Source organism: Mercenaria mercenaria, chromosome 11 (genome assembly GCF_021730395.1).
Source record: "Mercenaria mercenaria strain notata chromosome 11, MADL_Memer_1, whole genome shotgun sequence".
In the NCBI taxonomy this organism is placed as follows: domain Eukaryota; kingdom Metazoa; phylum Mollusca; class Bivalvia; order Venerida; family Veneridae; genus Mercenaria; species Mercenaria mercenaria.
The window spans coordinates 18,225,908-18,251,978 of record NC_069371.1 but is presented as its reverse complement, the minus strand read 5'-3'; the positions used below and the strand labels follow the sequence as shown (position 1 = coordinate 18,251,978).

At 34.7% G+C, this 26,071-nt stretch overlaps 1 protein-coding gene and 1 long non-coding RNA gene across 3 annotated transcripts; both read right to left on the bottom strand.

The window, feature by feature from the left end:
- LOC123532058 (solute carrier family 23 member 2-like) lies at nucleotides 1–25,002 on the bottom strand. 2 transcript variants are annotated; one of them, XM_053518666.1, is made up of 12 exons: nucleotides 24,630–25,002; nucleotides 23,293–23,450; nucleotides 22,852–22,943; nucleotides 22,580–22,659; nucleotides 21,296–21,477; nucleotides 20,776–20,896; nucleotides 5,130–5,286; nucleotides 3,894–4,147; nucleotides 3,420–3,584; nucleotides 1,527–1,635; nucleotides 1,193–1,288; nucleotides 1–444 (listed from the first exon to the last, which is right to left on the bottom strand). In XM_053518666.1, exons 1-12 carry the CDS (start codon nucleotides 24,822–24,824, stop codon nucleotides 245–247), a joined length of 1,809 nt encoding a protein of 602 aa, XP_053374641.1. In that variant the 5' UTR covers nucleotides 24,825–25,002; the 3' UTR covers nucleotides 1–244. The 2 variants fall into 2 exon arrangements, with proteins under 2 accessions (XP_053374641.1, XP_045169343.2); XM_045313408.2 differs by lacking the exons at nucleotides 20,776–20,896; nucleotides 21,296–21,477 and having other exon boundaries at nucleotides 24,630–25,000.
- Nucleotides 14,397–20,759, bottom strand: LOC123532060 (uncharacterized). The gene is made up of 2 exons (XR_006682569.2): nucleotides 17,690–20,759; nucleotides 14,397–16,358 (listed from the first exon to the last, which is right to left on the bottom strand). It is a non-coding gene; the product is annotated as an uncharacterized LOC123532060 (long non-coding RNA).
- Nucleotides 25,003–26,071: the final 1,069 nt, after the last annotated feature.

Genomic DNA, 26,071 nt, shown 5'->3' with positions numbered 1-26,071 from the left:
CGCTTTTCATTGTGGTTTTATTTATGGGCATTAAAGAAAATATTCACAGTGTTTAGGTAGAAATAAGCCAAACATTATAGAATCTTTAGAATCATAGCACTTCTCACTTCCCAGCAAGTCTGATATGTCAGATGTCATGAAGTCGAAACAGTGTGTTTTTTTAATTCTATATTCTAGTAATGTGTAATATACCAATACAACAACAGTTACAAATATAAACACTGTTGCACACAGTCTAACATTATCAAACCCCGTTATGGTTTAATTTTGTTTTTCTATACGGGAGAAACGGTATAAACCTCATTATCCTTGACCTGAGGAGACGTTGGGGAAGGAGTGGAGTATATACATCATAGCCTTCATTGTATTTTGTTTTATCTACCACACCATCCTCGTCATCATCTGTGACTTGCCAGGTTGCTATACCTCTATCTTCTAGCGACCCTTCGGAGTATAGAACAAACAATATAAGATACATGATATTTTTACGCTTTACTATATGTACCAATACAAAATGTCCTGAAAGATGATGAAAAATTAAAAGTTTGTTGTTTAATGAAATAATTCTATCATATCATTGTCATTATTTTCAGTTGCATGATAAATATTAGCAAATATTGTGATGGGCTATTTTTTTTATAAAGCGTACTGAGCCCTTCTATTACAACGTTATCTAAACGTGATAATTTTGGACGCTTTTAACAAATATTTTTAATTTTGGATAAATATATTCAAGTCTAGAAAGATCAGGTTGTTCTGGGAATTGATATAGTCGTCGTCACAGACACTTGTGGATCAGCACCCCTCCCCTCCCAATCCGCCCCTGCCAACCTTCAGCCAATATATTTTCGTCTTTTGAAACAAACTGAGCACATGTCTCGATCATACAACAACTTCTGTTACCATTTCAACATGTTAAAAAAATCCCATATTCTATCAATGCTCAGAAAAACTGGCTGCAGATTGGGAGGAGGAGGGATGCTGACCCCTAAGTGTCTGTAGTCGTTGTCATATAAAGATATCATAAAAGGAATAAGGAAAGGTTCGTTACTATCGATGCAACAACGTGCAACATGTTCCATTACGAGCCGTTGAAACATCTGGAAGTCAAAGGTCATATCAACTTTACTTTTAAATAGCTTATTATTTGCACAGGTAAATATAAAGAAACTGTAAAGAAGCGCGCACTTACCTGGTACCGTGTTGTCTAGGAAACAAGCTATCAATGTTCCAGTCAAGTTAGGGTTACCTAGCAGCATTGACATAATCTTATCGAATTGTTCATAACCTGTAGATAGGAATGATCACTTTCAGTATATTTCATGTGTTTGCAATAATGTTTTGATAAAAGTTGAAACTGCATCATTAATCAGGATTCAAAATATCGGTCCAGATACTAAGTGTCAATGACACACATTTTAATGCTGGTCAGCTTCAGATAGAATATATCGTTCTTTGCCGATCGTGTTACTGACAGACCTATGAATGCTGCCAAACCTATACAGTAACCAGGATAGAAATATTACCTGTAGATACTGGAGATGATTCTTTCTGTGCCCATGTAGGTACAGCCAGGCCTATGAATATAGACAAGCCAATGATAGCCATGTTTCTGGGGGATGACATATTCGTCACCTGCCAACGAATAAATAAATAAATACATATTTTTGCTATGTAAATAGTTCCTACCAGATTGCAAGGCATTGATAAGATGTATTCAGTTTTTCAAAAACAACAACAACAACAACAAAAACAAACAGAAAAAAACCCAAAAAAACAAAAACAACAAACAAACAGAGAATTTAGAATAATAATATATTCTTTCATTACTGTTATCTTCTCATTCTGTATGTACTCGCACTGTATATACATAATTGATATATTTTCACTTCATTACAATGTAGACCATTATTTTCATCATGTCACATTATCCAGTGCTACAGATCGTCGAAGATTTCCATCGCAATAATTTTGTCATACCGGCAAGAAAAGTCGTTATATCTCTGAAAATTATTCTTTCTTGAAGGAAAATTTTGAATGCGGCAATTGCTTTCCCATGGGAAAAGTTTGCAAATAGACTGTAGATTTCCAATAGGAAAGGCAATTTCTGTTCCCTTTTTAGCTCACCTGAACAATGCTCAGATGAGTTATTGTGATCGCTCGATGTCCGGCGTATGTCTGTCTGTCGTCTGTCAACATTAAGCTTGCGATAGAGGCTGTGTTTTTTAATTGATCTTCATGAATTTTGGTCAGAATAATTGTCTCGATGACTTCTAGGTCAAGTTTGAATATGGGTCATCTGAGTCACTAGGTCAAATAAAAAAAACCCTTGTGTATGCAATAGGGGCTGCATTTTACATAGGATCTTCATGAAATTTGATCAGAATATTTGTCTAGATAAAACCTAGGTCGAGTTTGAATATGGATTATCTAGGATCAAAAACTAGGTCACCCGGTCAAATTAAAGAAAAAACTTGTGTACGCAATAGGGGCTGCATTTTACACTGGATATTCATAACATTTAGTCAGAATGATTGCCTTGATGAAATCTAGGTCAAGTTAGAATATGGGTAATCTATGGTCAAAAACTAGGTCACTGGGTCAAATCAAAGAAAAACCTTGTGTATACAATAGGGACTGCATTTTACACTGGATCTTCATGAGATAAAGTCAGAATGTTTGCCTTGATGTAATCTAAGTCATGTACGAACATAAAATTTAGTCAGAATGATTGCATTGATGAAATCTAGGTCAAGTTAAAATATGGGTAATCTGAGGTGAAAAACTCGGTCACTAGGTCAAATCAAAGAAAAACATTGTGTATGCAACAGGAACTGCATTTACACCGGATCTTCAGGAAATCTGATTTAAATGTTTGTCTGGATGAAATCTAGGTCAAGTTCGAATATAGGTCATCTGGGGTCAAAAAATAGGTCACCCGGTCAAATCAAAGAAAAATCTTTTTGTACGCAATAGGGGCTACCTTTTACACCGGATATTAAAAAAATTTAGTCGGAATGGCTGCCTTGATGAAAACTAGGTCAGGTTTGAATATGAGGTCAAAAACTAGGTCACTAGGGCAAATAAAAATATACTTGTTTACACTTAATATACCGCATTTTGGGTCCAATCTGAATGGAAATTGGTCAGAATATTTGTTTCCATGAAATCAATATGTCAAACATGTTTATACTGTTATGATGTGTTTCTCAGGTGAGCGACATAGGGCCATCTTGGCCCTCTTGTTTTATTCAGAACATAAAACAAATGAAAGGCATGTAGTTTGTTAGAAACTTAAGTCCTTCATTTCGCGTTTAATTTCATAAATGAAAGTAATTGTATTTATATTACCTTAAAACGATATCTTCGGTCATATTTTACAAACGACTTAAGTCGGATTGTGTTTGAGAAACACTTACCTCAAGGTTTGAAATAACAACCCCAAAGAATATTCCAAACATAACAACTATTGCTCCACCAAGAACTGGGTATGGAATAGTAATGAACACTGCTGAAAACTTGCCAAATATACCAAACAAAATGTAGAATATGCCAGTGCATATAAATACCCGACGGCTTGCCACCTGAAATCAAATTTAGTGTTCTTCAAAATTATGTAAAATTCACCTTTGTTGTAAATTGTAAACATTTTCATTTATGTATCCACTCCGTAACAAAACAATAAAACACAACTGTATATACATATCCAGGAGAGAAAAATATATTGACTGTGTAGTAAACATAAACAATATCATTTGATCTTCTTGTTTGATTAAAAAGTTAACCGACGTTAAAACGCCAAAAACAGCCTATAACTGCCTTGTCAGAAATTAAACATGCATTTACTATTTTCCCAAAAGAGTCCAATATATGTTTTGTGCAAATTCTCTAACCTTTGTGACTCCAATCGCCCCAATGTTCCCCCCGTATGTTGACGTTGCATGGCCACACCCCACAGATCCTGAAAGAAAACTGCAAACGCCCTCAATCAAAATTCCTCGATTTACCGCATGTTTTGGTGGCGCTGGCACGCGGGCTACTTTTGCGCATGCGTAGTAATCTCCAATCGAATCCAATATTGACATGACAGTTGCAATCATGAAGGACAAGAAGGCTGCTGCACTGAAGCCAAATGCACCATACTGGCCTGAAAACAGATTTCCTGACACTTATATCTGACTTATGTTGATTTAACATTGAAGAATTTTTACGCACTTGCATATTGATATAGAACATATCACAATCCAAATATATGAATTGATATGTCATGTATGTTATACACGTGTTAAGATGTGGTCTAGAAAAACAAAACAGCTTAAACCTGATGCAGGTTGTTCAAAACTGTGCTGTGTGTTATGGTCTCACATCCTTAAAAATTTCAATTGATTCACATAAACTTTAAGTTTTCTTCGCTTGAGTATATTAAAATCTATTTTAAAGGGGATTTCGGCCAAAGGCTGAGAAAAGGGGAACCCATGACAGAACGTTAATATAATAATCTATTTATTTGTTCAGGATATATACTTTATCCAACACAACACCGGAGTAAAATATCCTGAAGTTCTTTTCGTATGAGAGAGTTTTCAAGGGAGATAATTAATAAACTATACGAGTATGGCAATTTCTGGAAATGTCTTTTTTCCCGCCAGCTGCATTGCAAAGAAGACATCTAAATTTAAGTTATATTTTTAAACGTTGTACAATTAACTGGTATAAAAAGAAACCCATTACATCTACGATACCTTTTTCTTTCCTGTTGTTTCTACATTTAGAGTTATCCTTTCGTCATGGATGAGTTAGTCACGATGTATAAATTAAAAATCTGGACTAGATTCCAAAACATGGACAGAGACAAAGATTTATTTTAGGACCGACCCGGAACTAAACCATCGTTATCAGCGACCGTTGCCGGAGCCGAAACATCATTATCAGCGACCGTTGCCGGAGCCGAAACATCATTATCAGCGATGCCGGAGACATTGATACACAATACAGATTTAAGAAAATACTTGTAATATCAGATCATAAAATTCTGCTTACACAAAGACGTTTTGACATATTTTTTGTTTGTCTTTAATCGGTTAAAAGGGGCGAACAATAAATCGTACAGTATAATCTATTAAGTTTACCTGGGTAGGGGACAGAAACCCAAGGATTGTTCAGAATGATGTCAGCACGTGCGTCAGTTCGAGCATTAAAACCAGGATTATCAGGGTTATTAGGTATGACGTCAAACTTTGTTAGGATTGCACAGATTATCCAGTTAATACAGATTGATATAAGAATCTGAAAAGACATATATAAATTGTAAAAGTATGTAAGATTCTGAAAAAGACGTGTAAGAATCTGAAAAGATATTTATAAATATGTAAAAACGTGTAAGAATCTGAAAAGATATGTACCTGCCAGGATATTTCATATGCAATACACGTACATAGGTAATATTCAACTTCACGACATTTCAAAAACAAACATGTGAATAAACAATTATTTCTCTTTGCTTTCATTTTTTACATTTATATATAGAAGTGGATTGCATCTGATTATCTCACAATTTTTCACTGGTATTGAACTACAGTTGAACAAGAAAGAATGTGCATTATAATAGGAGGGAACAGATGAATATGTATTACAAAAGCATAACTGCGCTACTTTATGTAAGTGAAAGAAATCTAAAATATGTTTCATATCAGTTTTACAACAATAACGTTGTGAGAGAATGAAGTGCCACGTGACTGCGTGGTTACACATTTTTGGTAAATATTATTTTAAACATTTGCAAATACAAGAAATACAAAGAAATTTGTTTCCTTTTAATTCAAGATGATATCGTTGAATTTGATATTTTCATTCACGACTACCTATTTTGTGAAAATATGGCTTCTATGGAAGTCTATTAAGGACATTTTGTCATAGTTTTTATTTAAATCTCGTATGTATGATGTATTATGTGTTACATATTATTTATTACCTCTTAGATTATACACGTAAGGTAGAGGTGAAACGAGAAACATGAGTGTGTAACAAAAATGGTGGACGGAACACAGATGATACTCGAAAATTACAGATAATGTAAGTATATTTACTTATACATGTTCATAATGTTAAAAAACCTTTCACACGTTATACTCAGAGTACGTCATGCTCTTGTCTTCCCGCAACAGATTGAATAATGCAAAGAAAGGACGTGTTCATCTGAATCTTTGTTATAGGATAATAGTGGACTGCAATAATACGTTTTAGTCATTTGTTTTAAAGTAGAATGGTGACTGTCAAACAAGTCAGTTGTGAACAAACAGACGGGAGATAAACGAAAACCATACTAAAAGCTGCACGGGTGAGCTAAAACCCCTTTCTTAGCATGTGCATTTCTGTGATATATTTTCAGGGCTTGCTAATCAACATGGAAGCAATGCTATCGATTTTATGAGTGTCACTGCATGGTGACAGCAGTTGTGTCAGTATGCCAGAAACTACATCTACAAGAATAGAACTGATAGAAGAATGCTTTTATTATAGATGTTGATGGATATGTTAAACCTTACGGATTTTGTATTCTTGGTGCTGTGGATGGTTACAGGTGGCAAATAATTCGGTTAGAAGTTTTACAGTGTAACAATGACCCTTTCCTTGCTATGTATTATTTCGGAGCATTGATGATGCTTAGACTTATCCTTAGAATCTTCCGCTGTGACAAGTGAACCGAAAATTAAACACCAACAGTTCCCCAGCCCTTCTTCAGATACAATAATAACGATAGTATGTCTTGTCTCAGGAAGAATTGTTTCTAATCGAAGAATAGGGGCTTGGTGGGGGAAGTTTAAGACGTCAAGGAATACAGTGGAGAATTTGCATATTTAAAGATCCAAAGGACAGTAACGAATAGGATGAACTGAATCAATTATATGTGGATTGTTTAAAGTTTTCTTTCACAGAGCTCGACCGAATAGCTGTTAACTGGAATCTACATTCCAGAGGCATACAAAACAATTCTGAAACACCGACTTGAAAGCCTGATTTAATGTACTTTGTTCCCGAAGTATTTGATGGTTATGATTTTGGCAGGAAAGATGGCTAAGAAGATGTCAATATATGCTGTGAAATGTGTGGTACCCGTAGGAAGACATGTAGTCGAAACTTAGAATTTCTAGTAAGACTGCTCTTAGTGTTCAAATTTCCATACATGTACACGTTGCTATATAGAGAGCTATTAACACTTGTTGAAGAAAAGTTTGATTTAATCACTTATTAACATAAGGAAAAGATCTGTCCCTTATCAGCTTCCTTGCCATAACTACAACAAAAAAGACTAAACATTTTTGTGCATGGTGCGAAATTAATTTATTCAGAGTCAGATTCTATTGTAACAAATATTAAAACAATGTCCACGTGATACAACATTATTATTATATTCTACAAAATAAAACATTTTTTTTACTGTATAAAAACAAACAATTTCTTTTGTTACACAAGCTTATAATTTTCAGTCTATTTCATTTTGGTGACAGGACTATTTTAAAGGAAAGTCGGGAAACTGCGAGCCGGCTATCCCCTAACTCCTATTTATATATCGTTTTTAACCTCATCTTTTAATTATTCATTTTTATTTGGAGGGAGAGGGGGAGACGGTGATATCCAAATGCTGCAAACAGAAAGGTGTCTCCATCCCCAGCTTCCTTGATCTATTACATTACATTCGCTTTTCTGGTATTAAATGGAAAACATTGAACATGATGCAGGTCGTAACATTCAGACAAATTAAATATTCAGATAAACTGAAAACCGTTGAATTACGTGAATGAAACACTTTCATATGCATAAGCAATATCTAAAACATTTTGATGCCAGTCGAGTCTCCAGAAGAATACAACATATTAAATAAAATGCAATGATACTCATTTAAATTATATACTGGTACTTATTCGCAAACAAAGAAATTAATGAACTTTTGCACCAATATAGGTTGCGTAAAAACAAACATATTATGCACGAACATACAAAATTTACAATGAGCATGACTGTTATTAAACAGAAAATGTATTTAGATTTAATTTATTTTGAGACATGTCCCTTTTTGCAAAAACACAATTGTGTCCTGTATTTCTTTGATTATGAGTATTATTCTTTATACCAATACTATGTGTACACTTTGTGCGGTTCCAAAATAAACAAATTCATCAAATCCTACGACTTTCGTTTCTATAAAAACCGTATTAGCACCGACATTTAACAGCTCTATTTCCCCACTTTTTTCATATAATTAATGTAACCTTAAGTATAATTATTTACTGATTCATTTGGCGCGTGATCTGAAAGGTTTTTTTAAAAATTATTTTTACAGTAATGTGGAGGAGATTTATATACTTTATAAAAGAAAATCCGTCATAGCGGTATCATGTGTATCCGCCATTTTGGTGAAAGCTTGCGAGACATGGCAACAATATCCAAGGGGGGAGGGTCCCTATCAGAAAAATTGGATCTATGCATTGTGTTGATAAAGTGAAATTAAGAACTTTTAACTGAAAGCAATGCCGACATCAATGCTGTCGCTGACGCCGGGGTTAGTACGATAACTCTTCTTATTCTCGAAACAGTTGTGCTAAAGCATGTAAGTATTAAAACAACTTTATTGCCACCAAATAGAATCTACGAACTTTTAAAGATAGATCATCTGTGATGAGTAAAACAGTTGCTATATACCCCAAATCATGATACTGTCAGAGACAAGCTTTTATCTACAAATAGAAACTGTTCTATTTTAGCATAAAGGGCAGTGATGATTCTCGGACAAGTGTCATGAAATCACATGCATAGGAATTTGAAGTGACCAAGAATTTTAGAGGTCGTCTTACAGAATTCAAACTTTCATTTATGCAAAAAACACCTCCAAATATTTACTTTGATCAATATTTCACAGATATGTGAAACAAATTATCCAAAGACGGATGGTTCACTTACAATCCTTCATTCAAGATTTTTGAGAACAAAACTATTTTGATTTAACGTATTAAATTCAGAAAATGCCTCTCTGACTTGAAATGCTGTAAAAACAACAACAACAACAACAACAAAAAACAAACAGGGGAAACCTCCGACGACTATCCTCAATTACGCCTACCCCTTTAAAATCCCTATTGGGTCTTTAAGACACAATCTTCTGGATTTTAATGGCTGAAAAAAGGAATTCAATCAGTTTCCTAGGAAGTTACTGCGACTTTAGTGAGGATTACATTAAAAGTAAATGGGACATTGTCAGAATGTCTGGTCATACTCAGGTACTGGAATGATAGTGAGAAAGTAACATGAAACTCAGTGTGTGCCTTTAATTATTCATCATCCAAATACAGTAGTTACACAAAAATAAATAATGTTCTAAACTCTCAAATACCAGTTAAACAAATCTTAATGACAACAGCGACAGTAAATTCCGTGGGCGCATTTGTACAAGAGGATTCCTTATAATACAAACAAAAATGTTTAAAAATATGTCTTCAGTATTTTCAAAAATAACCTACACCACTGCTTTCGTGAATTTAAAATGTTATCTCCCGCTGTATAACGTACGTTTTCTCGCGCGTATTCGTTTCATCTAACAGTAAGAATCCTACAGACAATTGTAAGCATGATGCTTAAATTCGATTTTGAGGAAATCATTTCATCCCTTCTTCTGCCATGTCCATACTTCCACCTAACAACAAAGTAGATTATATTTCTTCATCTGACATGGAGTTTAAGAGGTCGAAAAATCCGTAAGGATTTGATTCCCTAATGAATGGAACGACTTCTCTCAGCATAATGTCTATCATATCTTTAGGTGATTTGGCACGTTGTAAGTCTATCTCTAATTCCTCGCATCTAGGCGGCGGAAATGCTGCTAACGCCATCATTATTTGCTCTGCCAGTGCTCTAAATTTCAGTGTCAACACCTCGCGTACCAATGGACAGCCAATTAATGCTTTTTTGACGTCTCTGGTCATTTCATTGATGCATTGTAATAAATTTGCTTCTTCCTTTTCCGATATCTTATTTTCTAATAAATTTCTCCCTGGAAACATGTAGTTTGGCAGACACCTTTTTTCTATGAACTGCTTCAGTTTATCCAGTATACCTAAAAGTATTCTACAAAATTGATCTTTTGTGCAATCTTCAGTTTTTGTTTCCTCAAACACCCAGAAAACAACATTCTTTATCCAATAAGAAGACATATCCTCGCATATTGTTTTAAGCTTGCTCTTTACTAACATTTTCATTGCCACATACAATTTTATCTGGATGTCGTTGAACGACCGTACCAAAGCGCGTTCGGCTAAAGTAAAGGATAATCTCCACTGTGGCAGCATGTCGTCTGCTCCTTTCATTCCAGCAGGAACTACAAAAGCATCTAAACCTTTCACCGTATTAATCAGATCTTGACTGGGCCAGTCGTGCTTCCTCGTCCGTGTACACCATTTTTCAATCGAAGGAAATGAACAAGGAAAAGCTGGGACGTAATCCACCGACACCGTTTTGAAAAATGGTAATAGGACTTTGAACGGTCGCGCAGGTCCAGTGAAGACGTCAAACGTGAAATTTTGTCTGTGCCATCCTGGAACTTTTACATTTACAGAGTCATGTTCTATTGCAGACGTATACAAACGATCGTTTCTTAGGAATGGTTTACAATTTCTCTCTATAATGGCCTCCTCGATATTTTTTAGGAAAGTTGAATTATTTCCTTCTTTCTTTCTCAGCGAAACTTTTCTCAACCATGTATATCCACACGGAACATTTTCAAATTGAAGTTTAAACACCGCGGGATATTTATTTAAATCTGAATCAGTCGGATCATGTTCGAAGCATTTGATGGAACGCTGTACGAACAAAGCGTCGATATCGCAGTCATATGAAATTCCAACCCCTTCACCGCGACTTCCGGGAATCACGATATCTATATCTTCATTCCAATTTCTTCTACTTATTAAGGTAGCACTTTCAGCTACATTGTCACAGATTTTAATTCTTTTTTCAGTAAGATTCTTGGAATATCCGAGATTTTCTAGTGCATCAAATAAAACACCACCGTCTGATTCAAGTGAACTTCCGTTGTCTGAGGTTGCCATTTCATTCTTTTCCGCGGAAGACACTGTTGAGTATTAACTCCTTAAATAAATATATCACATGCTGTAAATTGAAAATATGAACTTTTCAATGACTATCTAGCACGTCCAAGTAATTTCGTTTTCATTTTCTTTTTAATAAAGGAAATCCTATAATACTACACGGGCTGCACGAATAATTAAACCTGTTACAGCAAGGTTATTGTTTGAAATAAAAAGTAGGTGAGCATGTACAGGAATAAATTAACAGTACTAAATACGAATTTGGGCAACATGCAATTAAATGTGGACATAACTTTAAAAAAGAAAAGACTACGTCAAACTTTTAGACAACTAAGCCCTAACCCAAAAGAAACAAATGAAAGATTACAATGGGGCAACGGACCCGTTGCCAAAGTACCACAGGGGATTTTTGTAGGTGTTTGTAGTGCATCATACATCATCATTTTCTAAAGTTAAAGGACGGTGTAAAAAAGTAATCCCGACCAGGTGCATCTCTACAGGAACAAAGCAGCTCGATTCCACTCAAAAGGAAAACCTAGTTTTCAGTGTAAAGAGGTTAAACACACAATATAATTATGGTATGTCCCAAACAAGCAGGGTCGTAAGCTCGCTAATTGAACTGTAAAACACTATCCAAAATACTTTTAAGGGCTCATCGTCAAACCGACACAATTGTTGGTCATATGTCGAGTTTATAGCTTTTCTGGTGGATGAAGACTCTAGCTGCCCCTGTGATCAATACTTTAGACACAAGCGGGTACCTAGTTAGAACCACCATCTTTCGTAAGCCAGCTGGATGGCTTCTTTATATGACAGAACTTTTCACTTCCAGCGGGGTTTCAAATCCACAGCAGCGACGACGGACAAGTAATTCAAAGTCAACGATCGTAATTACTCAGCCACGGAGGCCTCTGCACTAAAATACAATAGGAAAATGCTCATGATCCAGGAGCTTAGGAAGTACCGTGAATACTACTCAGTGAGCAGTACTCACGGTAATGTGAACACTACTCAGTGAGCAGTACTCACGGTAATGTAAACACTACTCAGTTAGCAGTACTCACAGTACCGTGAATACTACTCAGTGAGCAGTATTCACAGTGCTGTGAACACTATTCAGTGAACAGTACTCACTGCGCCGTGAACACTACTCTGTAGGCAGTACTCACGGTGCCATGAACACTACCCAGTGAGCAATACTCAAAGTACAGTACCGTGAACACTACCCAGCAAGTAGTACTCACAGTGCCGTGAACACTACTAGATGATCAATGTTCTATTAAAAGTATTCAGAGCTGTGATCACTCCGCACTGATCATTAGCAATGATCACTGAGAAAGTGTAATCCCAGCACACTTAGAGTCCTTCCCACTGAACATTTCTCACCACACTAAAAAGGGCCACCGTTGTAAAACAATGTGACCGTGCAGCCACATATACGTATCACAGGATCGATGCCTCTTTCTCTAACGAAAAAGGGACGAAAGTTTTGCTAACTTACCATATCCCCTTTTGGGATAGGTTATCAGTCAACTGACAAAAAAAAAAAGGTTTGAAGAAATAGTTTATAAATGGCATCTTTCTTACGTTTAAGCAGGTTACTAGTAATAGTGTCATTTTGTTTTCAGTGTTAACATTTAAAACCGGATAATTATGATTATATATTTTTGGAAAATATGACGGTGGTTATTTTTTCAGCTCGTGTAAAACTGATTTATTAGACTTTTGATTATTTCAGTGACATCGTGGAAACGTTTTTAAAACGTTTTATAATGTTCTATCAAGATGCATAATTGTATTTAAAGTTATGCAAAAATATACTCTATTTTTGTATGCAAATCTTTGGTTGAGGCAATATGCGCACAATAATTGAATAGTATTGAAAACATGTCTATGGATAATGCGACATTATCCATGTCCATGCGAACAAATATATATATATGGTAACTTGAGGGAATTTGGCAGAGAAATTAGGAGTGTTCAAATCCAATACTGTCCTTGAAACTACCATACATTTTTTCCTTTTTGTGAGTTTTCAAGTTTTGAAAACCATTCTTGTTTATATTGATCAATCAGTGTTTGTTTACAGAGTTGAACTGGATATTGTTTTGATTTATCCAAAGAATGGAGTTTCCAGTAGAGTTAAGTATACATTTTACGAAATTTACCCATTTGAAAGGATGACAAGACTGTAACATATGTTTATAACATATGTATGAGATTTTAGATTCCTTTGCATGAATAAGCTTATTCCAAAAATTAATCATACGGGACTTGATAATAATTTCTATAGGATAGCGCCCAAGTTCAGCATACAACAGGGGTACTTTTTGGGTCTTAGTAGTTGGCATGGACTTGTTCTGTCATATCTAAATTCGCAGTAAATGAACCAAATATGTAGCTATTCTCATGTTCTGATAAAAAATCATTATCCTAAGGGGAATACAAAACATAAAATAGAACTAGAAACTGACCACAACATTTGTTTTTCATACCAGCATAACTTGAGGAAGACAATTAGACACATGTACGTTGAATATGTATCAACTTAATCGAGTATATTTCTGTTTACCTGCTTGTAATGCGCATGTAAAGTCACATTAGTATGAATACCTTTTTACAACAGATTTACTGTATTTCATCAATAATTGTTATTCTTTGTACCAGATAATCTTTTTATGCCATTCATTGAATTCTTTCAAAAGGATATATAAGTTCTAATTTTCAAAACTACAAATTAGTGATAATGAATCGGAAAATATTGCATTTTTAGCAGGAATTTGGCCTTTTGACATACTTTTTACCTTTAAATGTAACAATTTAAATGTTTAAATTCATGACAGGTGTGTTGCAATAATTTTACAAAATAATGCATGCTATCAGTTTATTTCAATTACATCAAAAGTGAAAGAAGAAAACATTATTTTATTTTTTTTACAAAAAAGTGTCTTTTTCATTTTATGGCGGCCATTTTGGACGCCATCTTGGATTTCTCAGCTCGCCATCATTTATGCCAATGAATAGATCCGACTTTTGTGATAAGGAACGCCCCCTTGGATATTGTTGCTATGTCTCACAAGCTTTTTCCAAAATGGCGGATACACATGATACCGCTATGACGGATTCTCTTTTATAAAGTATCTTAATCTCCTAAATATTATTGTAAAAAAAATCTGACGGATCACATGAAATAATTACACTTGAGGTTACACTAATTCTATGAAGAAAAGTGGTGAAATACAGCTATGAAATGTTGGTGTTGTTAATAAGGTCTTCATAGATACGAAAGACGTAGGATTTAATAAATTTGTTTATTTTGAGACCGCACAAAGTGTACATAGGCTATTGATATAAAGTATAATACATGTGATAAAAAATCACGATACAGTTGTATCCTTGCAAAGAGGGACATGTCTATGAATAAATTAAACTTTAAGTTGAGATACATTTTCTATTTTCTTAGATTCACTGAATAACACTTGCGCGTTGTAAATGCATATCGCATGATATGTTCATAACAAGCTGGAAAAAAAAATGGCAGAAACACCTTCCGAATGTATACTGATTCCAATGAAAATATAAATATTTATATCTGTAAGAATATATATAATTTATCACGGGCTTAGCGCAAAACAGTTGTAACTTACATTTTTTTTTTTTTTTACCAAAAACCACTTTTTACACTTTTCAGCCTATTTTGCATGTCTACATGATCCTGTAAAATATTAGGTTTGAAGATGTATGTGTTAATCTATTTTTTTTTTGCCAAGTGCTGTTTTTTTTCAAAACGGTTGTAACTGCCAGTTACAACCGTTTCCATAAACAAACAGTAAAAAAGGGAAGTAACTGTTTTATATTGATGAAAACAAACAGTAAAAATGGAAGTAACTACTTTATATTGATGCCATCATCAGTGGCATCATTTGTTATGTTTGTGTGGTGGGTGTGGAGGGTGTCTAATTAATGCAATATGTAATATTAAAATAATGGAAATATTACAACGAATTCTAGCTGGGTTCATTGCACTTTGTTAGTTATGTGCCTATTCAGTTGATTGCAGAACGAAAGTAAATATAATATGAAATTGGAAACACAATTGCACATAGCTTTCTACTGTAAAAATATCTAATACTCCATGTTTATATTCATAAGATGTGCTAGCATCACAGTAAATACAAGGGCGTATCCAGAGGGTTGCGATGGATGGGTGATCGCACCACCCTCTTTCGGCAAAGTCTGCATTTTTCTTTTCATCAAAATACGTTTGAATGTCCATTCTTTGTTATTTTTTGGCTCACTACGTTCGCCAATGTAACATTTTTTACATTAAAACAGTTAGATATTTTAAAATACAGAGGAACAAGTGGGAGTAGATAGAGAGTTAAGTCAGTATGGGATGTCAATGAAGGAGTTCATTTGAATAATTTACAAGTACTGCCTAGAGTAATCACAAACATAGTTTGACCACGAAATGAAATCTTTACAAACAAATCAAACAGTACGGGTGGCAAAAATCTTGAAACTAGTCGAAGTTGTAACAAATAGTTATTCAATTAAAATGTTGCACGGTGCAGTGGCAGCCCATACATAAATGTAGGGATAATACACGTTTCTTTGTGTATTAACGTCTGCAGAAGCCCGCGGGAATGTTTATGACTGAGGCCGAATGTCGAGGTCACAAACATATCCCAAGGGCTTCTGCAGACGTTAATACACAAAACATACGTGTATTGTCGCTATTTTTACATTAAGAAAACATTACACCACGACTAAATGTATTGTTTTCATACGTGATGACTTTTCCGGTACATTTTTTTAATTAACATTCTGTAGCTTTTGGAAACGGTAAACATGTTTTAAATATCCATAACCAGAGCCCACTGGGCAGATATAAACAACATTACAAAAAGCATTGCAAAAAGGTAATGATGTTTTTTATCTCTCGTTATTATAAATACAAAATTACCAATAACTGATCATATTGCTTAAAAATTTGGTAAACAGGAGCACAATTTCAAGAATAATAAGTTTACCTTTGAGTAATTTTGAGTACGAACACACTTCGAGTACGAATGAGTACGAACGTAGTGTCAAGCGTTCACACTTTTTTATATAAATTCTTTGAGAAATTAGATAAAACATACCGACTGATACTTACCAAAATCATTAATATGATTCCTAAAACTGAACAATCGCCTAAGTTACATGCGATTCTTCAACATTCACGGCTATCTACAAACACTGAATCGACGCCGACTCCTAAAGGGGAGTAAACAAGGGGAGAAGTGAGTACGAAAATTGTTGGGAGCTAACATTTAATGTTGGTAACTGATACAGCAAACCATTCCGTGGAGGATTAGATTGCTACAAGAAGAGGTTTTTATGAAAGAAACAAGACGCAGATACCAGATGTCAATCTGCGCAGAACTAAATATATGTCCTTAGGAAAGCATTTATAAAAAATCATGTATTAACAGCACGTAAATTGCCTTGTTTGCACACGATTTGTTTCCCGTTAATACATGGGCGGATCCAGTGAAAAAAGCAGTTTTATGCAAGAATCTGCATTTACTCTTCGTGTTTTTGCATCTCGCGGTAGTCGTTACAAAGATTTTAAACAATTTGAATACATGAAGTGTAATTTGAATATCAATGAATTTTCTGCACAAGAGACAGTGATATATAGACCAACAACAACAAAACAGGACGGTTTACAAACTAGTATGTTTCTAGAGGAAGAATGGCCTGTTTTCCTAGGCAGATATGCTACAGCTGATAAAGACATCATCATTGTGGAACACATCAATTTCCATATTGATATTCCATCAGGTCGATATACTGTCAATTTTACCAGTCTGCTTCAGTCATGTGGTATGCATCAACATGATGTGAATGGACCTACCCATGTCCGCGGCCATACATTAGATGTTGGGACAGCAACAGAATAATATCAGGTGTCGAGGTCATCGATCCAGGTCTTTGTGACAATACTGGTAATATGCCACAAGACAATTATGCAATTCATTCAATGCATGTGCCACAAAACCAGCTGTATTGACGTATGTTCTTTAAAACAAGGCATCTCAGCCTCCCTTGCACTAAATACATTTCCAGAAGGCACAGATGAGGATCAGCAAGTGAGTGCATATTCAAATGTATTATACTTACTGATAAAAAACATGCTCCCTTACGCACAAAAGCTATCGTTCTTCGAACTAGCTGTCCTTGGTTTACAGACGACTTTCATGGGACTAAACACCTAAAACGCAAGCTTGAGCGGAAATGGCATAAATATAAAGTAACAATCAACCATCAACTTTATAGGGACCAATGTGCTACCGTAAATACATTCCTAATTCAGGCCCGAACCAACAACTTCTCCGATAAGGTAAAGTCATTTTGCACTGACAACAAAGGTTTGGCCAAGATAACCAAAAGCTAGGAGACGGTCAAGATGTTGCCCATGCCTCCAACTCATCCTCAAAGGAACTTGCGCAAAAGTTTAGTGATTTTTTATTGATAACAATTGAAAACATTAGGAATGACATTATTTCGCATAGCTAGACTGATTGTGATTTAGCAGACTTTACTTGTTCATAGCATCAGGAAGTAGCAAAATGTCTTGTTGATTTGGCTCCTGCAACAACAGAAGAAGTAAAACAAATCATACAAAAATCTCCAAACAAATCCTGTGAACTTGACCCTTTACCATCATGGCTTTTGAAAAAAATGTCTTGATGAGCTATTGGCGTTGATAACAAACATCATAAATACATCAATGGAATAAGGTTATATACCAAAAGAATTTAAGAGTGCGAGGATTAGACCTCTGAACCAAATATCTCAACCAAATATCTCAAAACCTACTAGCCTGTGTCTAAGCTCCCTTTCATTTCAAAAATCTTTAAAAAGGTAGTAGATGCGCATCTTCAGCGAAATAGCTGTAATTTTTTTTAAATGATAAAGTTGATAAATGAACTTGCTACTTTGGTTTTCGCAAATATTTAGATTCTATCACATGCGGTCACTTCTTTTCTTATTTCTGAATGTCATATTTACATTTTATATGTAAAGCATATCTTCTTTTCACACATGGTCGTGAAGAGAAAAGTGTATATTGTTTACAAGGAAGATATAGACCAAATATTTAATATGGTATAACCAGAAGATATGGAACGCCGCAGTTGAGAGCGTGATGTTAACTTATCAAAACTTATTATGTTAAAAAACTATGTTATCATGTCAAAGTCAGATGTTAATTTATCGAAATGGAGTCTTATTATGTTAACTAGCCATGTTTCCTGTCAAAGTGTGGTGACTGCATGATAACATGAATTGTCCCGACATAAGACAGCTGCAGCGTTCTATAAGAAGACATCGCCAAACGTTTTTCCTCTTATCGTAAGGCTGCTTTTGATGTATGTTGAGGTATGGAACTTTTATGTAAGTTTGAAAGAGATCTTATACTACAAACCAAGTACATTTTCTATCTGAATGAACTAGTTTGAATAAAATTCTAGCCAGTATGTACGCACAAAAAAGACTGCATCTATTGTCTTATTACCCTTTAACTCAAGATTTGAACCCATTATTGCACGATCAGGAGTCAGACATTCTTTAAGACCTCGGCACTACTGAGCCTCATGGTTTCATTTCCTACCTTCGATCTGACAACCCTTACGATACAGATTATTTCATAATGGAATAATTGATATCATAGAATTAAACTGACATCTAAGGATACCTAGTGTTATTGTGAGACTGTGGCCGTGCGGATTTGATGTGCCATTGTAACAAAAATATCGCGTATTGTGTTATACATTTGCATGTCGCATTGTTTGTTACATCAATTTCACACCACACAAATTAACATTTTACTTTTTAAAATTCAATTTACTCTTACTAATATTTTGCCTGATCATCATAACTTTGGATTTACGTAATTAGTTCGTGCCCCTGTGGGAACCCCTGTGACTGGGATATAAATCAGTTATATACCTTTACGTGTAGGTCATGGTTTAGGCTAATGGGATTTGAACTAGGATATGGTACTATATGGTACTTTGGTAGTTCTTTAGTTTAGGACTGGACCATCTATGATGTACCAGTTGGGTTAAGAAGCGTGTAACGATTTTATGAAATTTTATTTTCTAAATTCTTCAGATGATTTTTACCTTTTTTTATATTAAGATAAAGAGCCTTGTTACAAGTGTGACTTAACTGATCCATTAATAATTGCATAAACAAAAGGTGAATTTTAGCGCTAACGATCCATTAAAAGTTACCGTCATACCGTGGAATCAAATCATCACGTGTCGTATCGTTTGTGTCATATCGAACCACCGCACGGAAGATAGAAAACGCCAATAATGTCGTAAATTCAAGTTTATGTTTTCTCAAACTACATAGAGGTTTGCAAGAAAGAAAGCATGCTAATGGAAAATATGTTTAGTATGGATACATAAGAGGTAATGCATAAAAACTAAGACAAAATGTCCCTAATAGGCTTCCGTAGGCTTCTGATTTCCCCATCTATCGTTCACTGACTATGTTTCAAATAACACTTTATAAGATAGAATTTTGAAAGTTATTTAGATCTACAACGCGTAAGTATCAGTAGCGAGTGGACAGGAACTTTATGCATATATATTTGTAATGTGACGGAACGTAATACCTTACTAATTAGAATAAGTAAATTTGTGTGTATGAATAGGCAGAGTTTGTCATGACCGACCTATGTCAATATCATGTGTTTGGAGAGTCAAGTTTTATATGACCTGTGCCACAAGCATTTGATTGTTTCTTTACAAAACGTATGCACAATTACATTGTTATGTTAAACAGCTTAATTTGCGCGTTCGAACACAAATGCAAATCGTTAATATATTCAAGATACACACACACCATTAAAACCCTTATAAAAGACACCTTCAATCAAACGCAGTCTAATCAGGAAGATCATAAAAGAATATTTATCTACCAAACGTATTGCATTTGAGACTGAAGGACAGGATTCAGCAATTTGATACGATAAAACATATCAGAAGATCAGTTTGAATAACATCAAGCAACAAAGCAAAAATCTGGCAGAATCCATTTGACGGAGTCTGTTCCTCACGCTCCTAGCGCAAGCTTAAGGTCGAACTCTATTTTGCATATATATTATATTGATTTCAAATGACTAGAGCTTTTTATGTAAGAGTACCATGATTGCAGGTACGTGTATCAATAATTTAATTTCAAATGATACATCAGCCCTATGTCGGACAATATTGTCATTACTTGGAAAGTCCAGTTTTTTTTTCGATTATAGATATGTTTGCCCTTGATCTGTTTTCAAGACTAAAGAAGTTTTCATCATAAGTTATGAGTCATTAAGTGTTTGAATTTTAATGTGATATTTTTTGTAAACATGGACTGGTCAGCGTTCTAGCTCGCCATAGTTATTAGCCCAGGGCGTCGGAAAGAATTGCAATTGTTTGCAGCGGTTAGTATATTATTATAGTGAGAATTTTATGACAACATACTATTTTATGACGTCACTGCTGAAGGTCAATATGTTTTAGCTCCACGTTAGAGTCAATGTGACTTTTTATAACCCTTCATGTTACTTTGTTCAGAACATTGTACTGATCTAAAATAATAGCATAACATTGCTAAATGAAGAGAGACTTACTGCAAATACTTGATGTACCGGATAACGTATGACCCTGTAACCTCCAGAGGGAGTCCATATCGGCACAGGCATGTTGTATTTTGACAGATAGAGGAATAGAATTACGGCCACAATGACCGTGCTGAAAGTATACAAACCAGCTTAAATTCTTGGAAGTAGTGCTCAAATGAAGATAAAATAGAAATAATTTGAAATATCATGATTTTCACATCTTACTGAAAAAAGTAATTTGCTATAGATCTACTACTATCTGTGAAAGTTTAAACTCCGAAACTTTTCTACTAATTATCAGTAAGATTAAAGATCTTGATCATGTTTTTATTGTTTGCATTACTTGTTCATGAAACTGGGAAGCTCTAATACAGTAAAGAAATATCTTTAAATACATGAGGAATGCGACTTTTACAGAATTCTTAGTTCTCAAACTCTGTTAAAAAGTTGCCCAATTTTTATTCTGATAGAAATTACTTTCCGGGTGGCATTTAAGTTCTTAGAAACTTAATATAACAGAAAAACTTACGACATTGCAATTCCCCAATGCACTTCCACAAATTTAAGAACGGGTTTGACAATGAATATAAAAATCAGAACCAGTGCTGGAACGATTGTTAGAGGCCCAACAAACTTTAACAAGAGGCCAACAATACCGGTGAAGCCAAGAAAGGCGTGAATAACACCCGCAATCATCAAACTACCTTGCAACTGGAAAACAACAACAGTTGGCCATGTTACTAAGACCACACACAACAGAGTTAATTGTAAATACACATGGGTACAAATCTATAATTTTCAGCGATTTATTTTTGTTTCTAGAAACCATGACTGACTTTAACACGATTCCGTGCTTGTACATTTCGACATGTACCACTGGCAGCTGGGACCTGTTGTGAAAAGATATCCACAGTATCATTTATTACAGTGTTGTTACAGACTCCCCAACATGATATGATTTTATATCGGTTTTTCTCAAATGTGTCGAACAACAAAATACTGGTTTCATATCTGATAATATCACAGCACAATCACTGGCACCAGCCGCTGTACATGCTATACCCTACTCCTGGGTATACTATAAGAACCGTGGTCGTAATTGGGAAAATATACCTATAACTCTTTTCAATCGCGCATTTCTCCTAAAACGTGCGGTTCGGTAAATGCGTAATATGCTTATTAAACAAGCTGTAATTTACCTTCCATTGTGTATCACAGTTTCATCAATGTTACAGAAAAAAACTTGGGTAAAATTTCCTTAGATTACAAAATTATTCTGATTGGCTTATGTGAAAATGTATCAGTCGTAGTTTGACTACACGTGTACGCTAAAATGTGTGACTTCTGGACATGATGTTCATTAGGGAAGTTCATCCAATAAGTTTTTGTATAACGTTGACGAAAGCATAAAACATGTGGAGTATCTCTGCAATATGAAATAGAAATATTGAGACAATGTGATTGGTGCACGATGAAAGATAAATTATCACTTGTTCAATATGCTTAGTACCCATTCATCGAACTGCGAGTTTTAGTTTGAAATGGATTTGTGCATTTTCCCGTTACTGACCATGTCTTTAAAGTATACCTAGGGGTAGGGTATAACGTGTACAGTGGCATTTTCTTTCTGGTCTGGTGCCAGTGAGCACACTAGACTAAAACGTAGATTTAATCTGAATAAATGCATATCTACACACTAGACTAAAAGGTAGATTTAAACTGAATAAATGCATATCTACACTATGATGTAAACAGTGTCAAAGATTTCAAATGGGGGTGATCATAGACTTTGTAATAAGAAATAAGAACTCACTGCACGAACGTTGAATAAAATTTTCTCCATTGGAAAGTCCTGTGAAGTAGTGTTATCTGTCGCATTGTAGAGAAGATTTTCTACAAAAACATGAAAAATTCAAATAGACCAACGTACATTACGAGACCGGTTTTAATTGATTATTTAGACCAATGTAAGGCGGTTATTTGTGAAAATTTGTAAGACCGAGTAACTGAATCTAGCGTGAAATGTTTTAATGATCGATGCGTCTGATAATAAGTCTAAAGGATACATAAAAACAATACAAGTACCTGACTCTGAAGTACAGAAATTGCCATCAGTGTTGGCCACCAGTAAAAGCGGTATAATGTATGATGCTGATGCACCTTGGTATAAAGGTAGCCTGAAATTGTGAAAAAATGGTTAATTGTGAAAAATGACCAAACTGTGCAAAATGCAATAAATTAGTACTTGTATTTAAAAGGCCGAATTTCATGTAAAAAAATGGACGATTTGTTTTACAAAAAAGTTATTAGCTATATTTTGCAAACACGTATAATCAAGAAAATAAACTAATATTAATAATGATTTAGCTAAGTCGATGTATACATGTCAGGTGTGGATATTACCTGAACAAAAATGATATGCAATTACAATATAGCCCTTAATACCACTGTATAGCAGTGACTTGACCTGTTAAAAGAGGTTATACAATAATAATAATTTATATTATAAAACGATTGAAATGTTACCTGATACCAAAGAGGTTCATGGCTACTGTTGTAATACCACTCATGAACAGTGTGGAGCTGAGGAGTTTTGCCTTGAACACATTATTGTCTGAGGCACATACTGCTTCTGCCACCAGCAGTGACACTATCAGCTGACCTGATAGGGATAGCAGCGATTGCTTAAAATAGAACATTTAGATGGATAAGTTCCTGTCAAACATTTCGTCAGTAGTTTGGCCTTGAACACAATGTTATCTGAGGCATACATATACTATGAACCATCACAGCGGTGTAATGTGTCCCGTAGGAATAGGAAGGATCGCTTTAAAAAGATTCACAACAAAATGTCACGGAATGTTTAAGAAATAATAAGAAAAATATCAAAATGATTAAGGTTATAGTTTCTTTCTGTTTCCATGACAGATGTATGACATTTTTTGAAAATAAGGAGATGGAAATTTTATGAAATTATTTATCGTCCCTCAAAATTCATGTTTGACATTGACTTCGTTTCAAATGGAAGATGTTTGTTGAATTTAGTTGGTTTACAATAGGTTGAGAAAGAAAGGATTTCGATGTTTCATCTGAAAAAGCCAACATGTGATAAAACATATACATTTATGTCTTTCTACACTGAACTTCCTAAACTGGTCCAACAAACATGATAAAATGATTGACAGAACCTCGCATTTTGTTATTTCATAATCTTAATAAAAGACACTCATTGAATTCCTAGCGATAAACCTACATAGAATAATGTGTTTTCTTTTTTTCTCTCTTTAACTCACCAAGTTTTAATACCACGTAAAATACGGCTTATATATCACAGATAAGACGGGAATTACAATCCGTATACTATTATCTATGTGAAAATCTTGTTCTGTATTTTGCCTGTGTCTGGAATACTTTCATTAATGCTTTCGTTGATATTCCAGATCAGTTATGATACGTATTTGTCACAAAAGTGTTATTGTCATTTCTTGCAGAATCCAATCAAGCCGAATACAACATCCCAGACTATTTACAATCCAATTTGCATAAGGCGTACAGCCAGATAAAAATACCACCATATTAAATGTCACAGGAATGTGGCATTTTTGTGTTAAAAAGGTGAAAATATGTCTCTCATTTTTTGGCCGAACACCTATCATAAAATAACATATAGGGAGTTTGGCATTAAGATTCAATTTATGTTGGTAATTTATAGCCAAACTGAAAATTGGATATGCCGCATTTTACGTTCCTCTTTACGTTCCTGTAGTCCTTTCGTAGAGAAAACAATAATTATATGGTACATTCTATCAAATGGGAGTTAACTATATATTTCTAAATTTGTACATGCATGATTTGTTAAATACCTGTAATGCGCAGATGATTGTTATATGAATAGGTGGTGCATCGTTCACTCCATATATTAGATACTTTTCAGTATTATTCTCAATAACTGGTTCCACTAGTGCTTCCGTTTGCTCACTAACATCAGTTTCATCAAGTAATATATCAGTCTTGTCTTGCTCTGTGTGGTTCTCTTCAGACATTTTATTTCCATCCATTACAAATTTCTTTGTTGTGATGTATTTTTAAATTTTACTTAAACGAATAAACATAAAAATAATTTTAATAATTTGTAACTACATACAATATGCGTCCTTTTCTATTAGTTTCAGTAACTACGAATCATAGAGTTTTAATCTATGATACATAATTTATACTGAAAAAAAAACTTTTACATAAATAGTCATGTGTGATAAACTAGAACGGCTTCATGTTCAGATGTGCAAGGCCACGATTTTATATAATATAATTATTAATTATATATTATTAATCACGGAGAAGGTTACCTAAAAGGTCAGTTTTGTTTCTATCACGCGTTACAACTGAACATTTGTTAATGAGCTATCATTCGTCGCGATCAATTCAATGGTTACAAGTCACGTGGCTTGTGTTGTTGAAAATAAACCGTATTTTTTCAGATGGCACATTTTACAGTCATGTGTCCAATTCTCTTATGAACATGGTGAATCTGGATACTGATCCGTACACAATTGTAGATGTGTTCATACGGCGGAATACATGGAAGATTCAATGATGCACAAGAGTGCAATTTCATGAAAACTGGCTTATGGTCCCCAGTTAAAAACTAGATTTGTCCCAAACGAGCAATGTGCAGAACTTATAGAGAGAATCAAAGGTTATGGAGCATGCATTTCTCAAAACCTGCCAAAAGACAAATTAAAAGGAGATTTCATATTCAAGGGGGGATAAAACATTACCCAAAGCTATGAAAGCGGTGGTACTGGAACCACTTAAAACATAATGTTTAAGCTGAAGAACTAAACAGTACCAAGACCCGTCAAAAGCAGCATTTTTGTTGTTAATTAGAAATATTGAACTTTGTAGGGAAAATCAAGCGAATGTTGATCTATTATATAATGATTTTGCTCAGAAGCTTACGCAGGAAATGAACAGTAATATTCCGGTCTTTGACTGTACTAAGAGAACGAGAAAACGGTATTAATCTTTAAAATAATTCTGGGATGATCATGTTGAGGCAAGGCAATACTTAAAGTTGCATGGTGACTAACATGCGAAAATCGTCTTTGCCATGAGTTTAAATATTCTCAAAACAGGTTTGATGGGTATTTAAGGACCGCGGAGAGGCAGTATACAAGGTCATTGGAAATTGACATAGTTCTTGCGCTGAAAAATCAAAGGCCTTCTGGGATCACATAATACAGTTAGGACCAAAACGTAAAACCACTATTCCTATGGCGGTATATGATGATGACAGAAATATTAT

Bases quoted from the DNA above. Each gene is read 5' to 3' on its own strand.
- LOC123532058 (XM_053518666.1), bottom strand. From the start codon at position 24,824: ATGGATGGAAATAAAATGTCTGAAGAGAACCACACAGAGCAAGACAAG. The intron at 4,148-5,129 runs GTAAACTTAATA...ATCTGTTTTCAG, and splicing joins GGTTTCTGTCCCCTACCCAG to GCCAGTATGGTGCATTTGGC. The intron at 1,636-3,419 runs GTAAGTGTTTCT...ATTCGTTGGCAG, and splicing joins TTGTTATTTCAAACCTTGAG to GTGACGAATATGTCATCCCC.